At 44.3% G+C, this 18487-nt stretch overlaps 1 protein-coding gene across 3 annotated transcripts in view; it reads left to right on the forward strand.

The window, feature by feature from the left end:
- The window catches only part of NBR1 (NBR1 autophagy cargo receptor), a 32532-nt gene that overhangs the window by 5574 nt on the left and 8471 nt on the right, over positions 1–18487 (forward strand). For 2 of the 3 annotated variants that reach the window (XM_045984739.1, XM_045984738.1), the window contains exons 3-16: positions 2828–2890; positions 3778–3796; positions 5292–5314; positions 8653–8844; positions 9307–9384; positions 10090–10304; positions 11006–11173; positions 11458–11667; positions 13941–14100; positions 14196–14486; positions 15420–15569; positions 16030–16105; positions 16737–16847; positions 17088–17252. In XM_045984739.1, coding sequence (XP_045840695.1) covers positions 2828–2890; positions 3778–3796; positions 5292–5314; positions 8653–8844; positions 9307–9384; positions 10090–10304; positions 11006–11173; positions 11458–11667; positions 13941–14100; positions 14196–14486; positions 15420–15569; positions 16030–16105; positions 16737–16847; positions 17088–17252 — 1921 coding nt within the window. The remainder of the gene's footprint in view (positions 1–2827; positions 2891–3777; positions 3797–5291; positions 5315–8652; positions 8845–9306; positions 9385–10089; positions 10305–11005; positions 11174–11457; positions 11668–13940; positions 14101–14195; positions 14487–15419; positions 15570–16029; positions 16106–16736; positions 16848–17087; positions 17253–18487) is intronic. The other variant, XM_045984740.1, reaches the window with a different exon arrangement.

Here is an 18487-nt window from a genome sequence, read left to right on the forward strand (position 1 = left end):
TTGTCAGTGCCTTTCCTCCTCTTGGTTTGCCCTTTGTACTCTTCTGTTTTTATTTGGTTTGCAATAGTGAATGTTTTACTTCCTGTGCAGCTGTGTTTATCCAGCGAACCCTTTGGTAAAAACTTGCTTTTATTTGGTCATGTGGTATGATAACTAAGAAGGGGAAAAAAAAAATGGTAGGGAGGCTTCACAAGATGATCTGGTCTAGTTCTCTGTCTGCCAGCAAATACTTCTTCATACTGTCCTACACAGGTAGTTAGCCAGAAAGTTGGGTCTGTTTGTGAAATGATCTAAAAATCGAATATAGTTAGTGTTCTTTTTCTAGTAGTTAAATGAGCTGATAGCTTCCCTTTTTTCTTTACTGTAAATTTTAAATTATAAAAGGGTAATAGGTGCCCATTATAAGAAGTTAAACAATCCAAACATATATAAAGAAAAAGTTACTATCTCTCTACTCCTTCCATCCACTATTCCCACCTCTTTGGGATAACCAGTGTTAAAAGCCCTGTAGATACTTAATCACATTTTTCATGCTCATACAGATTTCGTCCTAGGATCATATTATGAACATAATTTTGCAGCGTGCTTTTCCCCCAACAGTTTATTACAGACAGTTCTCAATCAATAGATAAGGGTCCGCACTCATCTTTTTTTTTTTTTTTTTTAAAGATTTATTTATTTGACAGAGAGAAATCACAAGAGAGGCAGACAGAGAGAGAGGAAGGGAAGCAGGCTCTCCGCTGAGCAGAGAGCCCGATGTGGGACTCGATCCCAGGACCCCGAGATCATGACCTGAGCCGAAGGCAGCAGCTTAACCCACTGAGCCACTCAGGCGCCCCGCACTCATCTTTTTTAAGCTATGGATTGTCCATAGTCTTTTGGTGTTATCATACCATAATTTAACCGTTTCTTACTGAAAGATTGTATATAGTTTGTTTTCTTTTTAATTGAGGTATAACTGCCCTATAACATTATCTAGATTTCAGGTATACGGCATAACAATTCTGTGTATTTATATATTGCAAAATGATCATAAGTCTAGCTAACATCCATCACCACACATAGTGACAGTTATTTTTCTTGTGATGAGGATTTTTAAGATCTGTGCTCTTAGCAGTTTTCAGATATACAGCACAGTGTATATGCCAGTGTACAGCACCATGCTGTACATTACATCCCCAGGACTGACTTGTTTTATAACTGAAGTTTGTACCTTCTGACCACCTTCACCCATTTCATCTGCCTCCCAACCCCGCCTCTGGCAACTGCCAGTGTGTTATCTGTATCTTTGAGTTCATTGTTACTTCACTTACTCAGTGCCCTTAAGGTGAAATAGGTTTTTTTGTTGTTTTGCTTTTTACCTTTGTATAATAAACTACAGGGGAGATCTCTTTGTCTATAAACTTGCATACTATTCTGTAGGATGGTTTCCTAAAGAGAGATTAATGGGTCACAATGCATGTAAGTTTAAATTTTAATAGATGCTGCCAGGTGCTTTGCAGATGCTTTTCTGTAGCACCTTATAGAAATGTATGACAAGGGGCCCCTGGGGTATAGGGCGTCTGCCTCCCACTCAGGTCATGACCCCAGGGTCCTGGGATCAAGTCCCACATCAGGCTCCTTGTTCAATAGAGAACTTGCTTCTCCCTCTGCCAGCCGTGGCTTATATGCTCTGTCTCTCTCTCTCTCTCAAATAAATAGAATCTTTAAAAAATAAATAAAAGAGGGACGCCTGGGGCGCCTGGGTGGCTCAGTGGGTTAAGCCTCTGCCTTCGTCTCAGGTCATGATCCCAGAGTCCTGGGATGGAGCCCCGCATCGGGCTCTCTGCTTGGCAGGGAGCCTGCTTCCTCCTCTCTCTCTCTCTCTCTCTGCCTCCCTCTCTGCCTACTTGTGATCTCTGTCTGTCAAATAAATTTTAAAAAAAAAATTTTTTTTAGAAGAGGGACGCCTGGGTGGCTCAGTTGGTTAAGCAGCTGCCTTCAGCTCAGGTCATGATCCCAGGGTCCTGTGGATCAAGTCCCCCATGGGGCTCCTTGCTCAGCGGGGGGAGCCTGCTTCTACCTCTTTCTCTGCCCCTGCTCATGCATACTCTCGCTCGCTCTCTCGCTCTCTCTCTGTCAAATAAATAAATAAAATCTTTTAAAAATAAATCAATAAATAGATGACAGTGCCCTGAATTTTTTACAACATTGGATATTACAGCTTTAAATTTTCTTCACCATTCTGTTGAGATGACATCCCATTGCTTAAATTTGCATTGTTTTGACTACAATTAAGCTTGAACATCTTTTCATATATTTGTTGGGCTCATGTGATTTCCCTTGTATGAAATCTCTATATAATTTTGCCCCCTTTTACCTGGGTTGTTAATCTTAACAATTAGCAGGGGCGCCTGGGTGGCTCAGTGGCTTAAGCGTCTGCCTTCAGCTCGGTTTGTGGTCTCAGGGTTCTGGGATCCGGCCCTGCATCAGGCTCCCTGTTCAGTGGGGAGCCTGCTTCCCCCTCTCTGCCTGCCTCTCTGCCTACTTGTGATCTCTCTCTGTCAAATAAACAAAAGCTGTAAAAAAAAAAAATCTTAACAATTAGCAGTTTTGCAGATGGTCTTTGTGTATTGCAGATAATAACCCTTTGTTATGAGTTGTAAATACTCCCCTCAACTATTCTTTTTTTTTTTACTTTGTTCGTGGTTTTTTCTTTTATGCCTTTTAAAGGTTTAATTTTTATGTATTGAAATATACCCATCCTTTCTTTTATGACTGCTGGGTTTCTGTTAACAACCTGCCTTTTTGATACCTTGATCATATTGCGTGTACATTTCATTTGCAGGTAAAAGTTTCATTTGATCTGACCACTATTCAAATAAAATACCTGGATGAGGAAAATGAAGAGGTAAGTATATGATGGTACCCATGGGCAGCTGTTCAGAAAACAGATCTTATTTCTCAAGAGTGATGGCGAATCGAAAAGTTCAGACTAGTGTTTTTTCATTGTGTAGTGGTTTAAATGTACTTGATAATCACATGTTCTGAGCTGACGGTGACATCTGAGATGGAATTGAGAAATAAGGAAGCAACATTGAAGAACGAAATTTGAGAGAGAACTTTTAAAACTATATAGTGATATAGTTGAAATATACCACAAGCCACCATTTAGTTTATGGTAAACCTTTATTGAGTGGTATGTGTCAGACTAATAACAATACTGTGCATTAGGTGTTAGTTATTATCTGTCTTTTACCCATGAGGAAACTGAGGCCCAGAGAGCCTAAGTGACTTGCCCAGAAGCACAAAAGCTTGGAAATAGTGGAGTTAGGGGTTCATTCCATACCTTCTGGCTCCAGAGCCCAGGCTATTAACCACTGTAAATGCTGCCTCTTAATGTACCTGAAATAAAAGGAGGGTATAGAAATTAAGCAATAAAAGTCCTTAATTGGGGTGCCTGGGTGGCTCAGTGGGTTAAAACCTCTGCCTTCAGCTCAAGTCATGATCTCGGGGTCCTGGAATCAAACCCGCATCAGGCTGTCTGCTCAGCAGGGCAGGGAGCCTGCTTCCCCACCCCCACCCCCCGCCTGCCTCTCTGCCTCCTTGTGATCTCTGTCTGTCAAATAAATAAACTCTTTTTTAGAAAGTCCTTAATTATTATTCACAATTAGTTCATGATACTGGAAAAACCCCCAGTCTGAGATTGTGCATCTTACCTGTGAGGCTGGTCCTAGCAACAAAAGTGTTCAGTTGACGGGAATTTTATAATTCACTGTTGCTTTTGTCGTTTTACAGGTATCCATCAATAGTCAAGGTGAGTTCTGAGAGAACCTGTTCAGCTTTATTTAAAAGCTTTCGTCTGTTCTTGAGTGTATACATTTCCATTTACACTCAGATACTGCTGCAGTGTTTACTTTAGAGTGGAATTTAGTATACAGTAAGTTGACATCTCATTCACTCAGCCATGGACATTAGTTACATAGCGGATTTTTATTTTGTAGCAGTTTTTTGTGTATAGATTAGTGCCTTTGATTGGACCCGAAGGACAGCTTTAATGGAGGGTTCTCTTAACATTTAAGACGCTAATCTTCAGGCGCCTGGGTGGCTCAGTGGGTTAGGCCGCTGCCTTCAGCTCAGGTCATGATCTCAGGATCCTGGGATCGAGTCCCACATCGGGCTCTCTGCTCAGCGGAGAGCCTGCTTCCCTTCCTCTCTCTCTGCCTGCCTCTCTTGTGATTTCTCTCTGCCAAATAAATAAATAAAATCTTTAAAAAAAAAAAAAAAAGACGCTAATCTTCTGACAATATGCCTCTCATTCAAACATACAACTCCATTCTCCTGGCATTGCCTTTGTCCCTGACGTGGTCCATATATCACTGTCAGCTTACAAACATATAAAGTGGTATTCCCAGAACTTATTTATAAGATGGCTAGTTGTTCAGAGTTGGGAGTGCCTTTTCCCTAGGAACAGTGTTCTATATGAAGGTCAGGTTCCCAGGCTAGCCCCCCACCAAGCTTATTTTAACCAGTTCTAACGATAGTTAATGATGATAGTTATATTGTGCTTTGCTTTATTGGGCTTTGAAGATACGACCTTTTTTTTTTTTTCCCCACAAATTGAAGTTTTATGGCAACCCTGCATCACTTTCTCCAAATGCATTTGCTCACTCTGTGTGTCCCATTTTGCTAAAGTAGTCCCATTTTGCTCTCAGTATTTCAAACTTTTTCATTGTTATATTATATATATTATTATGATCTGTGACCAGTAATTATGATTTGTTAAACGCGCAGATGATAATTAGCATTTTTTAGCAGGAAAGAATTTTTTTTAATTAAGGTATGTACTTTTGTTTTTAAGGCATAATGCTGTTACACACTTAATAGATTGCAGGTAGTAGAAACATAATTTTTATATGCACTGGGAAACAAAAAAATTCATTTGACTTGGTTTTTTGCAAGTGGTCTGGAACCAGACTGGCAATATGTTGAGATCTGTCTGCATTAACAATACCCATGAATTCCCTTGTGTCCTGAGGGTCACTAAACCTACTGTGAGGCAGCTGGGTTGAGGTTTCATAGCTGGAAGCCTACAGTAGCAGAGGAGGACGGGAGAGAGAGAACTAATCTACAAGTAGTTTGTTTGCTATGGGATGGGAGGGGAGTTTGTCAGCAAAAAAGTAGCAGCTGTTCATGTATAAGGATTGTAAGCAGGAGATTCTTAAAAGTAAGGATTGGCAGTACTTAAATAGACTCTTTTGGGCTGGTGAAGAAATATCACAGTGTATGTTCTTTGTTCTTTGTCTTTTTAGGAGAGTATGAAGAAGCACTTAAGGTAATGGTCATTTCATCTTACTTTCTTTTAAAAATACTTCTTGACTAGGGGTGCCTGGGTGGCTCAGTCCATTAGGCAGCTGCCTTTTGCTCAGGTCATGATCCCGGGAGTCCTGGGATTGGGCTCCCTGCTCAGTGGGGAGCCTGCTTCTCCCTCTCCACCTCCCCCTGCTCGTGCTCTCTACCTCTCTTTCCTGCAGATAAATAAATAAAATTTGGGGGGAAAAACATTTATTGACTAAAACTAGAGCCTGAACTCCGGTAGGGCACAAACAAATGCAACACAGCAGAACTGATTTTTAGAGAGTGTGACAAGTGGGACATACCACTCAGCAAAGGCAGCTCCTGTTATTAAAGGTTCTTTCTAGTTACCGGTCCCTCTCATTTCTGGTCTTGGTATAACCACTGTAGCACTTAAAAATAACAAAGAGGCACCTAGGTGACTCATTTGTTGGGTGTCTGACTCTTGATCTCAGGGTCATGGATTCAAGCCCCTCACTGGAGACTGCATGCTGGGTGCGGAGCCTACTTTAAAAAAATTATAGTTAAAAAAATAAAAATAACTTCGGGAAATGATGCTTTCTGGTTCACACCTTTCCTTGTTTCTGGTTCCTAACTTTACCTTGTTTCCTATAGAATCTTATAGGATAATGGGGGAGACTTTAAGGTACAAACTATTGAGTTCACTATCTCTTGCTTGTCAGTAATAATTTTAAAGCATTCCTCAAGGTCACTTCGTTAAGGTGTGCCCAGCTGGCCCTTCATTACCACCTTTGTGATTAAGATTGACTATCTTTATGAACTTCTAAACCATGACTAAACTCTTTTCCATAATCACTTTTGGACTAGGGAAGGAAAGGCAAGATTTTTTTTTTTTTTAAGTGGGCTTCACGCCCATTGTGGAGCCCAAGGAGGGACTTGAACTCACAATTAAGACCTGAGCTGAGATCAGAAATCGGAAGCTTAACTGATTGAGCCACCCAGGTGCCCCAAGGCAAGATGTTTTTCAACTGGGAGCTGGATTTACCCTTTTTGTTGCCTGGTTCAAATTGCCATTGTGGGTGCCACTGGATTCAACAGTTTAGCCAGTCTTGGTTTTTATTCAGAAATCCTTATTTACCAGCTAGTCTCTTGGTTTTGGACATTCGGGCCCCACCCTGGTTTCTCTTAGCTGAGATACTCATTTCTTAGCAATCTCATGCTTCACAGTTTCCTTCTTCCCAGTTCTCGTGTGGTCTTCTATTTCCTCTTCGTCTTTTTTTTTTTTTTTTTTTTTTTTTAAAGAGCATGCAGGGGAGCAAGGGGGTGGGGCAGAAGGAGAGAGAGAATCTTAAGCAGGCTCCCTGCCCAGCGCAGAGCCCAGCTTGGGGCTTGATCTCACAACCCTGAGATCATGACCGGAGCCAAAATCGGGAATTGGACGCTTAACTGACTGAGCTACCCAGGTGTGCCCCATTTCCTCTTTGCTTTTAAGCTGTTGTAAGGGCCTTTCCCCCACACCCTTTCACCCTTGTCCAACTCCTGGCTTTTCTCTTGCCCTGTTCTCAGAAGCTACAGTAGTTTCACTGAAAAAAGCCTATGGTCTTCAAAACTATTCTTTCCCATAATCACTGTTTACATAGTCAGAAATCTCGGACTTTGGGGGGGTGCCTGGGTGGTTCAGTTGGTTCAATGTCTGCCTTCGGCTCAGGTCATGATTTCGGGGTTGTGCGATCGAACCCCACATAGGTCCCTGCAGAGCAAGGGGTCTGCTCACTGCCTCCCACCCCCACACTTGTGCTTGAGTGCGTGCTCTTGCTTTCTCTCTCTCTCTCAAATAAAATCTTAAAAAAAAACTCAGACCTTGAGAGTCTAGATGTTGTGTAAGCCTACCCTGTTTCAGGAAGCAAGACTTTTTAATACACATTTTTACATAGTACTTGCTATATGATATTTTAAGATCCCATATTTACATTTTGACATATTGCATTATAGTCATTTCTTGAGCAGTTTTTTCCACAGACTGTACCATACATTTTACTACCAGCTTTTTGGCTTATGGTCTAGAATAGAGGCTGGCAAAGTAGCCAGTGGGCCAGCCATATGTTTTTATAAATAAAGTTTTATTGGAACCCAGCTGTTCCTATTACATAGTGTCTGTGGCTGCTTTTGTGCAGACTTGAGAGGAAAAACTGTATGGCCTGCAAGCTTAAAATATTTATTATATGGCCCTTTAAGAAAATTTCCTGATCTCTGATCTTAAGATAATACCTTTCAAATTTTTTGCCATAGAATGCTATTTTTAAATGGAAGCTTAAGTCTGATGTGTAAAAATAGATGAAAAAAACAGTTCTTGTCACTGGATGACAAATGGGGAGATCTAGAAGCTAATGGACTTCACCTCTAATCTCCTCTTGGACACTGGAGTACCTTCATGGAACCTTAAATGTTCCCTGAAGTAGAGCATTTTTAAGAAGATGCTCATCAGGGGCACCTGGGTGGCTCAGTGGGTTAAAGCCTCTGCCTTCCGCTCAGGTCATGATCTCAGGGTCCTGGGTTCGAGCCCCGCATCGGGCTCTCTGCTTAGCAGGGAGACTGCTTCCTCCTCTCTCTCTCTCTGCCTGCATCTCTGCCTACTTGTGATCTGTCTGCCAAATAAATAAATAAAATCTTTAAAAAAAAAAAAAAGAAGAAGAAGATGCTCATCAAAAAGAGGTAACCATACCAGCATGCTTTTCAAAACACTGTTCGAATGGAAAAATAAACACTTAGGGCATCTGGGTGGCTCAGTTGGTTAAGCGACTGCCTTCATCTCAGGTCATGATCCTGGAGTCCTGGAATCGAGTCCCACATCGGGCTCCCTGCTCAGCAAGGAGTCAGCTTCTCCCTCTGACCTTCTCCCCTCTCATGCTCTCTCTCTCACTCTCTCAAGTAAATACATAAAATCTTTAAAAAAAGAAAGAAAGAAAAATAAACGCTTAATTATAGGCTATAACTTTTTGGGTTGTGGTAGTCTGGGATTGACTTTTTTTGAAAAGATGAGATAACAATCCATAAGTGGGGTCATAACACAAAACCTGTTCAAGAGAAAAGTAGTAACCCAGTTAATGAGAACATCTCACCTGAAAGCGCTATCCTAAACCTATTGTCGTGTTTTTGATGATAAAACCATTCCTGGTTAACATACTGGACAAAAAACAGGATGACTGTTAACATTGTCATTAGATTTGATAAAATAAAGGTAAATGCTAATATTTTCAGCATAAATCTTCGTACCCCTTCTGTTTAGATGTCTTTGAGTTTTCATTTGGGAAAGGAGAATCACACAATACGTTTTAATTTCATAATGTGTCCTCTCAGATGGCAGTTAAGCAGGGAAACCAACTCCAGATGCAAGTCCACGAAGGCTCCCGTGTCAACGAAGCCCCAGCACCAGCCGTACCAGAAAAACGGCCTGTCGTGAGGGCAGGGAAGAAGCCACTTGCACATTATTCATCACTGGTGAGGGTCTTAGGATCAGACATGAAGACCCCAGAGGAGCCTGCAGCACAGGTACGAAGGGAATGGACCTGTCTACAGTTTTCCTAGCCTTACGTCTCTTGGTGGTGTAACATTTGAACTGTCCCTCGGAGATTGGACCGTTACTGTGCCCATCTCTGCCTGAATTTAGGAAACGGGTAACTGGTCCTGGAGAAAGGGGCAGGAGGGCGATATAGAGACTTTGTTTTCCGTTTATACTTCTTCATGTTCTTTATTAGGGGTTTTTTGACCATTCATTTATATTATTTGACAAAAGAAACCTCAGAGTACTACATTTCAGGAAAATTATTTTAAACAAGGGCGCCTGGCTGGCTCAGTTGGTAGAAGACGCAACTCTTGATCTCAGGGTTGTGAGTTCAAGCCCCATATTGGGTGTAGAAATTACTTAAAAAAAAAAAAAAAAAAGCCAAAGTCTTTTTGATATCGTAGGGGCAAAAAGCAGCGTCCAAGATCTTGGGTTGTGTTTCCTTGCAGCAGTTTCCACTTGCTCCACGTGATGCAGACCAGCCTCAAGACAAGCCCCCAGATTGGTTCACAAGCTACCTGGAGACGGTGAGTGTTCTCTCTGGTGTGGGTTTTAGCAGCCGTTGGAGCGTGGGAGAAAGCTGAACCCAGAGGTCTGCTGCCTCGGATGCAGGGGAATGAAGAGGGATAGCTAATCATTTCCAGACTGGAGCAGTTCCAGTCCAGAAACCTCCTCACTTCTACAGGGATGTATCAGAAAAAGAGGGAGCCTCATTTGGTTAAACCGCTGCCTTTGGCTCAGGTCATGATCCCAGGGTCCTGGGATCGAGTCCCGCATCGGGCTCCTTGCTCAGCAGGGAACCTGCTTCTCTCGCTGCCTCTGCCTGCCTCTCTGTCTGCTTGTGTGTACTCGCTCTCTCTCTCTTGCAAATAAATAAAGTAAAAAAAAAAAGAAAGAAAGAAAAAGGGAGCCTAATTCTAAGTTGACGGAAAGGGACAAGTCTCTGTGCTTGAGAAGGAAGAGGTTAAAATTTATTCATCAAAATGATTTCTCGAGTGCTCGCTTCGGCAGCACATATACAAAATGATTTCTCGGTATCCCCTTTGAACCAGTGTACATGTGGAAAGAATAGACCTTTTGCTACATTTCTGTCCATTCGCTCAGTAGCTACTAGCTGTTTATGATGTTCTTATACCAGAGACAGGGAGGTGTCTGGTCTGTTTGACGTCTTCAGGTTTTTTCCCAAAGTTGGAACTGAGGTTTTTTTCCCCATTTTCTCCTCTGTATTCTAGTTCAGAGAACAAGTGGTTAAAGAAACGGTTGAGAAACTTGAACAGAAATTACACGAGAAGCTAGTCCTCCAGAACCCATCCCTGGGTTCCTGCCCATCAGAAGTCTCAATGCCCATTTCAGAGGAAACACTGTTTTTGCCAGAAAACCAGTTCAACTGGCACATTGCTTGCAACAGCTGCCAAAGGAGGATCGTTGGTGTGCGCTACCAGTGCAGGTGAGCCGTCCCTTCGGAGCGCAGAGCTGTTAGAAGACCCCTGAACAGGGCTTCCTGGCATCCTGGAGCGGTTTCGGGAAACTGGGCATACGTACCTCTGATAGCGCGCATAGCAGCTCTAGACTGGAAACAAGCTATTCATCACCCTTGAGAAATACTCCTGGGGCGCCTGGGTGGCTCAGTGGTTTAAGCCACTGCCTTTGGCTCAGGTCATGATCTCAGGGTCCTGGGATCGAGTCCCGCATTGGGCTCTCTGCTCAGCAGGGAGCCTGCTTCCCTCTCACTCTCTCTGCCTGCCTCTCTGCCTACTTGTGATCTCTCTCTGTCAAATAAATAAAATCTTTAAAAAAAAAAAAAAAATACTCTTGAAAGGGTAACTGGCCAGATTGTTGATGTGTTCAGATACACACTTGAACTAGCAGAGGCAAAGTTATGTTCCCCCAAAACGAAATTATATCTGCAGGGATTATCTCCCTGTTGTTCCACATGTGTTCCTATCTTGCTCGCTCCCATAGATTTTCCTTTGAAATGGATACATGTTAAGTGCTATTGCCTTCATTTTATTAATAAGAAACTTGAGACAGGGCGTGGCCAGGTGACAGGCTCCGGTTACCACCTAGCTGGTAGGACAGCCAGCATGGAAGTCGGTCTCCTCTCTCACTCCCTCTGGTACTTCCCACTTGCCGTGCTTTTCCCCACAGCCTGTGCCCATCCTACACCATCTGTGAAGATTGTGAATCGGGGCCGTACGCACATGACTCCAACCACATCCTGCTGAAGTTGCGGAGACCTGTGGTGGGTTCCTCTGAAGCCTTCTCTCATCCGAGGTTCCCCACCTCTCGTCTCCCTGCTGCTCTGGAACAAGCCAGGTAAAGCCATAAGTACACGGGAGCCTTTTTCTCGGAAGGGCATCTTGGTTGTGGTGATGGGGCACGAATCACAGTACCTCACACAGTCTCCATAGTTCCTGCGTGTTTCTGGTTGGTGTGTGACAACACGGACCGTAAGCCGAAGCTAATGAGACCGAAATAAGAACCGTAGGAAGACGTTAAGCTAGAAGCTGGCACTGGTGGAGGCTGCGAGGGGCTCAAGTAAGCTTCAAGATTTGTTTATGAGGTTTGTTTTTTAAGACTTTTCATTTGTTGCCTCACAGGCTCCAGAAACAGGTCGACAAGAATTTTCTTAAGGCAGAAAAGCAAAGGTTGCGAGCTGAGAAGAAACAGCGAAAGGCAGAGGTCAAGGAACTCAAAAAGCAGCTTAAGCTCCACAGGAAGATTCATCTGTGGAGTTCCATCCACGGACTGCAGAGCCCCAGGTCCCCTTTGGGCCGACCCGAGAGCCTGCTGCAGTCACACACGCTGATGTAAGCGCGGGGCCAGGGTGGGCACCAGGGCTGGCAGTGCAGCCGGCCGAAACCAGGACTTTAGCCGGGTTTTCTCATACTTACCGGCAGTCCTTAACACCCACACTGTTCAAATTTCCATCCTAGTGGCACCTGGGTGGCTCAGACAAGTTAAGCACCCAGCTTTGTCTCAGGTCATGATCTCCGGGTATTGAGATCAAGCCCCGCATCAGACCTCCGAGCTCAGTGGGGGTCTGATGAAGTTTCTCTCTCCCTCTCTGCATACTCGCTAGCATGCACACGACCTCTCTCTCTCACTCAAATAAATCTTAAATAATAATAATAATTAGGGGTGCCTGGGTAGTTCAGTCGTGAAGTCTCTGCCTTTGGCTTAGGTCATGATCCTAGGATCCTGGGATCAAGCCCCACATTGGGCTCCCTGTTTGCTGGGGAGCCTGCTTCTCCCTCTCCTGCTCTGCCTGCTTGTGTTCCTTCTCTCACTGTCTCTCTCTCTGTCACATAGATGAATAAAAATCTTTAATTTAAAAAAAAAAAGGAATTAAAACTTCTCATTCTCTGATCCTAGCATTCAGATAGAGTCACAAGTAGGGAGAGAGGCAGGCAGAGAGAGAGAGAGGAGGAAGCAGGACTCTGCTGAGCTGAAAGCCCGACGTGGGGCTTGATCCCAGGACCCTGGGATCATGACCTGAGCGAAATGCAGAGGCTTTAACCCACTGAGCCACCCAGGCGCCCCTCTGATCCTAGCATTCTTAAAGGGTGGTTTGGTAGTCATTGTTGACAGAGCAGCCAGTAAGATTCCAGACTGGCTGGTAGGACCTCTCTTGAGTGGAGGCAGTTGGGATTCGAAGAGCCTGACTCTGTAGTTCTTGTATTTATGGGTGCTTATCCTCACCATGGCTCTTCATTTCAGGAGTAATATTTTATTTTTAACTAACCTTCACACCCAACATGGGGCCCAAATTAACAACCCAGAGATGAAGAGTCTTCAGCCAGGTACCCCAAATCTGTTTTACTTATTTATTAAGATTTATTTGTTTATGGGGCACCTCGGTGGCTCAGTCAGTTAAGCCTCTGACTTTAACTCGGGTCATGATCTTGAGGTCCTGGGATGAAGCCCCATGTCAGCTTTGTGTTCACTGTGGTGACTGCTTCTCCCTCTCCTTCTGCATCCCCCCACCCACCCACTCATGCGCTCTTGCACACTGTTTCTTTCTCAGATAAGCAAAATTGATTTTATTTATTTGCAAGAGAGAGTGTGTGTGAGAGGAGGAGTGGAGGGAGAAAATCTCCAGCAGACTCCACACTGAGCATGGAGTTCAACGCCAGGCTCGATCCCACAACCCTGAGTTGACCCAAGCTGAAATCAAGAGTTAGACGCCCAACCAGCTGAGCCACCCAGGCACCCCTCCGTCTTGTTCTTTCAAAAATGTTATTAGTATATTTTTTAAGATTTTTTTTTTAAGATTTTGTTTATTTATTTATTTGACAGACAGAGATCACAAGTAGGCAGAGAGACAGGCAGAGTGGAGGGGAGACGCAGGCTCCCCGCTGAGCAGAGAGCCCGATTCGGGACCCGATCCTGGGACCCTGGGATCATGACCTGAGCTAAAGGCAGCGGCTTAACCCACTGAGCCCCCCAGGCGCTCCTAAGATTTTATTTTTAAGTAATCTGTACCCCTAATGTCAGACTCAAACTTAACTCCTAGATCAAGAGTCACGTGCGTCACTGACTATTATTATTATTAATAATAATACTATTAATTATTTTAATATTATTATTAATATTATTAATAATATATTGTATGATAATAATATAATTATATTATATTATTAATATAATTAATTATTATATTAGTGCCTCCTGTTAGTATTATTTTTGAGGCAAATGCATTAGTACATTAAGAGTCACTCTCAGGGACGCCTGGGTGGCTCATTTGGTTAAGCATTTATTATTTAATTTGTTGTTTTTTATTTTTTTATTATTTTCTAATTTATTTATTTAATTTTTTAAAATTTATTATTTATGAAGCATTATTACCTCAGGGTCCTGGGATAGAGTCCCACATCAGGCTCTCTGCTCAGCAGGGAGCCTGTTTCTCCCTCTGCCTATTCTGCCTGTCGTTTTCTGTGCTTCTGCTCACTTGCTTGCTTTCTCTCTGACAAATAAATAATCTTAAAAAAAGAAAAAAGTTATCTCAGCCTCTTGAACCATGTATTAGACATTCGGAAGCCATTATACCCAACACAAGTGACTATCTGAATTTTCTGTTCAGGCTCCCTTTGCAGCCCTGTGCCCCGGTTATGCCGACCCTCAGTGCAGCATTTGTGGACGAGAATTTGCCTGATGGGACTCACCTTCAACCAGGAACCAAGTTTATCAAACACTGGAGGATGAAAAACACAGGAAATGTCAAGTGGAACGGAGACACAAAGGTATTTTTCCCCCACGGACTGAAGATAAGGTGATCTGAAGTGACACTGCTCAGCTGACTGACAAGCTTGCTTTCTCTTGTCCCTGTTCTTTTCAGCTCAAGTTCATGTGGGGAAACCTAACTTTGGCTTCTACAGAAAAGAAGGATGTTTTGGTTCCCTGCCTGAAGGCCGGCCATGTGGGGGTTGTGTCTGTAGAGTTCATCGCCCCAGCCTTGGAGGGAACATACACTTCCCATTGGCGTCTCTCTCACAAAGGACAGCAGTTCGGGCCTCGGGTCTGGTGCAGTATCATAGTGGATCCTTTCCCCTCCACGGAGAGCCCTGAGAACACTGAAAAGGGCATGATTCGCTCAAGCAAATCTGATGAGCTCACCTGCCAGCAAGAGGTGAGCACTGGAAGTGGGGGACTAACGCTGCAGCAGCCCGCTCAGAGCTGGCCGCTCCTCCCCCTCACACCAGTGTGCTTGTACTGGGCCCATTCCTCCAGCTTTGCTGGCATGTCCTTAGGATCTTGGTGCAGGCATCCCTTAGTGTTTTTTTATCTCTTTGTAATGATGTTTGGCCAGCCTCTCTGCTATATGTGGGAAGACAGGCCTACCTGGCCTGTTGAACGGCAAGACCGATGGCTTTGCTTCTTAACGATCACCTCTCCTGAACATTCCATGCCTGTGTTCCCTAAATGCTAATGAAGTCTTGCCCTTGTTTTCAGTTGGTATAGTTTTTTGGTTTGGTTTGGTTTGAAGAAATTTCCCTTCGGGGCGCCTGGGTGGCTCAGTGGGTTAAAGCCTCTGCCTTTGGCTCAGGTCATGATCCCAGGGTCCTGAAATCGAGCCCCACATCGGGCTCTCTGCTCAGCAGGAAGCCTGCTTCCTCCTCTCTCTCTCTGCCTGCCTCTCTGCCTGCTTGTGATCTCTCTCTGTCAAATAAATAAAATCTTTAAAAAAAAAGGAAAAGAAAAAGAAATTTCCCTTCATTAGTGGGGCACTGTTCCCCTCCCCCACCCACCCCAGGTGGTGGAGTACTGTTTTTAGAGCATTTTACTGCTTAGATTCAGTTAACAAACGTTAACATCATCCTTTTGACAGTTGTTACTATGGTTACTCTAACTTGTCATTAAAGGAAGCTGGGTGAAGGGGGGGTAGTAAGTGAACACTCTGTTTTTTTTTGCAACTTATCTGTAATTCTAAAATTATCTCGAAACAAGTTTTAAAACCCCTAGACGTGCAGCAGTGTTTCAATATTTAGGGAGGCAGCTGTCAGTTGACCTTTTGTTCATTTGAGTGCCTAAAACCCTTTGTCCCGATGGTTTTTCTGTACAGGAGACTTTTCTTCTGGCTAAAGAAGAAATTCAGCTTGATAAAGCGACTAAGCAGACCAAAGGAACAGGAACCTCCATTCCACAGAAGACAAAAAATGTTGCCAACGAGAGGGAGCTCTACATCCCATCCGTGGACCTTCTGACTGCCCAGGTAGAAGATTGAGCGCTTTGGGGGACTAGGGACAGAAGGCAGTGGAGAGTCCTTACCCTGTTGGCGAGAAGGGAGTATAGGCACAGGCAGGGCCCCGAGAGTCAGAGACCTGCCCACGGTAGCCAGGAAGATCAGTAGTGGAAGCAGGTCTTTAAATGGTTCTTCTCTGCGTCGGAAACTCACTCTCGGGCTTCCCCACAGCTTCCCTTTAGTTGCCTCTGCGTTTCTACTTTTCGGGTTCACTTTCACCCCCACTGCCTTTTCTCTCTTTCCTGCCGCTTGGTTGTTTGGACGTCTAGTTCCTGCTTCACTCTTCCTGATTTCACCTGATTGAGGGGAGACATGAATTTGAACAGAGTCCAGGAAGGTGTGGAGCTCTGTGGCCTGCAAGTCCCCTCGAGACAAAACCTGGCTCCAGCATCCACTGCAAGTCGCCTAACGTTGCCTTTTTTGTTCTCAGGATCTGCTGTCCTTTGAGCTGTTGGATATAAACATTGTCCAAGAGTTGGAGAGAGTGCCCCACAATACTCCCGTGGGTAAGAATGTCATTCCACCCAGGTCGTTCAGTTTATTAACAGACAACAAAAGTGCCACACCCTAGACCCTGGTAGTGAGAATCTTATTCAGAGGAACTGCACGGCAAGGATTTCTCCTACGGTGTGACATTAAAACTGCGCCCGTGGGTCCATTTTCCTCCTTTTCCCTGTTGTCTGTCAGAGTCAACAATACATGCTTGTGCAAGGCTTCTCTGCCGTAAAGGGACCCTTGAGAAGCCTGGCTGGCTCGTTCATATGACTCTTGGTCTTGGGGTTGTGAGTTCGAGCCTCATGTTCGTGTAGGGCTTACTTAAAATCTTTGAAAGCAGGCGGATGGGGTCCTTCTCCATTTTTCTCTAAATGTTTATCCTTTATGTTTCTGGTTCTGTGTCTTGGCCATGGTTTCTCAGGCTGGACGAGTGTGATCCTTCTTGCGTTCGTTGATCTGAGGTGCTTGCACACCTCATGGTCTGGAGGAATTCTTTATAACAGGCCTTGACGCCTACCTAGGTTTATTTCAGCCCTGCAGGAGGCAGGAAGCCTGTGAGCTGTGAGCTGTTGTTTCTAGACACTGACTGTTAATGATTTGCGCTTTTTTTTGGTTGATGGTTCTTCTGTTTTCATTCTCCAGATATGACCCCCTGCATGTCTCCTCTGCCGCATGACAATCCTTTAATAGAGAAGCCAGGCTTGGGGCAGATACAGGAAGAGAGCGAAGGGGCGGGATTTAAAGTGCTTCCCGGTAAGGGGTTAACTGTTTGTCTAGTGTTTGCGTTGTCCCTTCTCATATTACACCATTTTCACACATACTCCTTCTTACCCTTACCTTAGCATGTCCGTGGGTTGTCTGTAGCCTCTCATTTTCTGAAGTCTCCTCACCTTCCCATGGGCCTGATAGCGGCTGTTCTTGGCGTGGGATCCGCACGGGTACATGGCTTCAGGAAGCCCCTTAACAGCAACAGGCAAAGTTCTTGTCTTTCAGATCCCACAGCCTCAGTGAAGAGGAAGGCTCAGAACAGTGCCTCAGTGGAGGAAACAGAAGTTGACCTGAGTGGGACCCAATTCGTGTGTGAGACTGTAATCCGATCCCTTACCTTGGACGCTGCCCCGGATCACAACCCACCTTGCAGACAGAAGTCTGTGCACAGTGAGTGTCCCTGAGGTCCCCCAGCTAGCTGGGCGGTGTGTGAATTTGTGACTGCTGGACCTGAGGAGGAAAAAGGGCTCCTCTTAGTGGCGGTTGGTGGTTTCTTTAGACTCCACACACTCTACCCGACTCTTAGATTTTTCTTTTTTTTTTTTGACAGAGACACAGCGAGAGAGGGAACACAAGCAGGGGCAGTGGGAGAGGGAAAAGCAGGGAACCCAAAACGGGGTCGATCCCAGGACCCCTGGATCATGATCTGAGCCGAAGGCAGAGGTTTAACGACTGAGCCACCCAGGCTTCCCTACCCAACTCTTTTAATTAGAGCCTTGGATGCAAGGCAGTCACCATAGCCCCTTTTCGCCCTTTCTTGGGGGCAGAATTACAGCTGCGCGACTCAGGGGCACAGCAGCCCCTTAGCATCCAGCTGCCTGGAATGTGCGCTGAGGAGTCTTCCTGTAAGCTGACCGAACTCTTCAGCAGACACCTCCACTGGCAGCTGAATTGTGTCCTTTCTCCAGTGACACAGTCTAGGAAATAGTGGGCAGAAGCAGGAGTACCAAACTAATTTCCCAAGGTTAAAGTCTGCTGTAATCAATTTCCTTTGTAACAGAAACTTGTAGATACTGGATAAGTAGCGACCATACTATGTATCTCAAGAACTATCCAAAACTTCAAATTCTCGTGCATCAAAATAATATGGAAAATTTTATTTTGTTTATTATAATGAAATTTGGCCTATGCTTTTAAATACAATTTGTCTCACTTTTGTTTCAAGATACACACTCATTTCCCCCTCCTCCCACAGACTTAGGTACAAATGCATAACAAAAAATGTTCACAGTAGGGGCGCCTGGGTGGCTCAGTGGGTTAAAGCCTCTGCCTTCGGCTCAGGTCATGATCCCAGGGTCCTGGGATCAAGCCCCACGTCGGGCTTTCAGCTCAGCAGAGTCCTGCTTCCTCCTCTCTCTGCCTTCCTCTCTGCCTACTTGAGATCTCTCTGTTAAATAAATAAATAAAATCTAAAAAAGAAAAAAAATGTTCACTGTAGTTATCTCTGATAGAATTATAGGTATTTTTTTCCCTTCATCCTTGTTTTCCCAATTTTCTGCCATGACTGTCCATTACTTAGCAGAGGAAAGTAGGCATATGCAGTACTCACCACCTGACATTTTCTGTTGCTATAACACCATTAGCTAATATATCAGTTTGATTTGTCTTTAAGATTCATGGCGCTC

Source organism: Meles meles, chromosome 18, assembly GCF_922984935.1.
Source record: "Meles meles chromosome 18, mMelMel3.1 paternal haplotype, whole genome shotgun sequence".
NCBI lineage: Eukaryota > Metazoa > Chordata > Mammalia > Carnivora > Mustelidae > Meles > Meles meles.